Below are 1,536 nucleotides of genomic sequence, written 5' to 3' on the forward strand. Positions count from 1 at the left end.
CTAAGAATATTAAGTACTTTCTGATGATAGTCGTCTTTGCTTAAAATGCAAATATGGCAAGACAGCACTGGGCAGTTTTAGGAGGACCGAAAAGCTCTCCTACCGTTCCAAGAAACTGCAAAAAGACGTCAAGCTCCTGAATTTATGTAAAATTTATGATGTTATTCCCAGATTCCTTAATTTTCGAGTTCATAACCCTGTATTTGAGAGTACCCTAAGATATCGCTCCAGGTGCTTTATACTCCTAGACAGAAAAATCCTCAGTCAAAAGAAAAAATAATCTGTAATCACTGAAAAACTCAATAAGGAATTAACATTATTGAATTCTAAACTATCTCCCTTAGACTATATCTGTATCAAGAGACTCATCAATAAGAATGTCCATAAAAAACTACTTGAAGTTGACAAAATTCACAGTAACAGACTTTTGAAACTAGGAATTGATATTGAGAAAAAAGTGGAAAAAAGCAAAGTCATCTTTAATTTTTCTGAGAAAATCTTAACCGAAGAACAGAAAGATATTCTCTCTCATGGCCTGGATTATTGTATGCCTCCAACCAAGGTTTCTTTTCACAAATTTTACCTCTATTTTGAAAAGCTTTGTAACAATCTAAAGAACTATGATATTTATAATAACTCATTTCATAATGTCACCAACTATAGCCAACAACACCTTCAAGAAATTCTCTCGTCTGGCTAATCAAACAAGTGATGCAGAACGTTTCACATCACCTCTACAATCACTTAAGAATGACGAGTCCATAATAATCACCAAACCAGACAAAGGTCGGGGAGTAGTCATTTTAAACAAAGACGACTATCATCAGAAAGTACTTAATATTCTTAGTGACCATACTAAATTCAAGAGAATCACTACTGAAATGTCCACTCACTTGTTATACCTTGAAGATAAGTTAAAAAGACTACTCCGGACCATTAAATCATCCATTGATGCAAGCACCTATAATTTCCTGTCAACCTCGGGTTCCAAACCCGGATTGTTATATGGTCTCCCCAAAGTACACAAACCAAACATTCCTTTAAGACCCATTATTTCCTCGATTGGCACTTTTAACTATAACACTGCTAAGTTTCTGGTTCCAATTATTTCTCCGTTAACTACGAATCAGTACACAATTGAAAATTCCACAGTTTTTGCAAATGAAATCACTTCACTAAACCCTGAACAACCCATCACCATGGCGAGTTTCGACGTGGAATCATTATTACGAACGTGCCACTTCTGGAAACATCGGAGAATATAGTGAACAACATAAACTCCACTCATCTTAACAAATTTGATTTAACTAAAGATAGCTTTAAAAAGTTACTCCATATTGCAGCTCATCACTCTGTATTCTCGTATGATAATGATCCATATACCCAAACAGACGGAGTAGCAATGGGATCCCCACTTGGCCCCTCATACGCCAATGCATTTCTTTGTTACCATGAACATAATTGGTTAATCCAATGCCCACCAGAATTCAAACCTATTTACTACCGACGATATATTGATGATACTTTTGTCATGTT

At 35.5% G+C, this 1,536-nt stretch overlaps 1 protein-coding gene across 1 annotated transcript; it reads left to right on the forward strand.

The window, feature by feature from the left end:
- Window positions 1-647: 647 nt before the first annotated feature.
- On the forward strand, window positions 648-1,265 carry LOC138862743 (uncharacterized). The gene has a single exon (XM_070125870.1). The coding sequence runs from the start codon at window positions 648-650 to the stop codon at window positions 1,263-1,265; it is 618 nt and encodes a 205-aa protein (XP_069981971.1).
- Window positions 1,266-1,536: the final 271 nt, after the last annotated feature.

The sequence above is a fragment of the Penaeus vannamei genome, chromosome 1 (assembly GCF_042767895.1).
Source record: "Penaeus vannamei isolate JL-2024 chromosome 1, ASM4276789v1, whole genome shotgun sequence".
Lineage (NCBI taxonomy): Eukaryota > Metazoa > Arthropoda > Malacostraca > Decapoda > Penaeidae > Penaeus > Penaeus vannamei.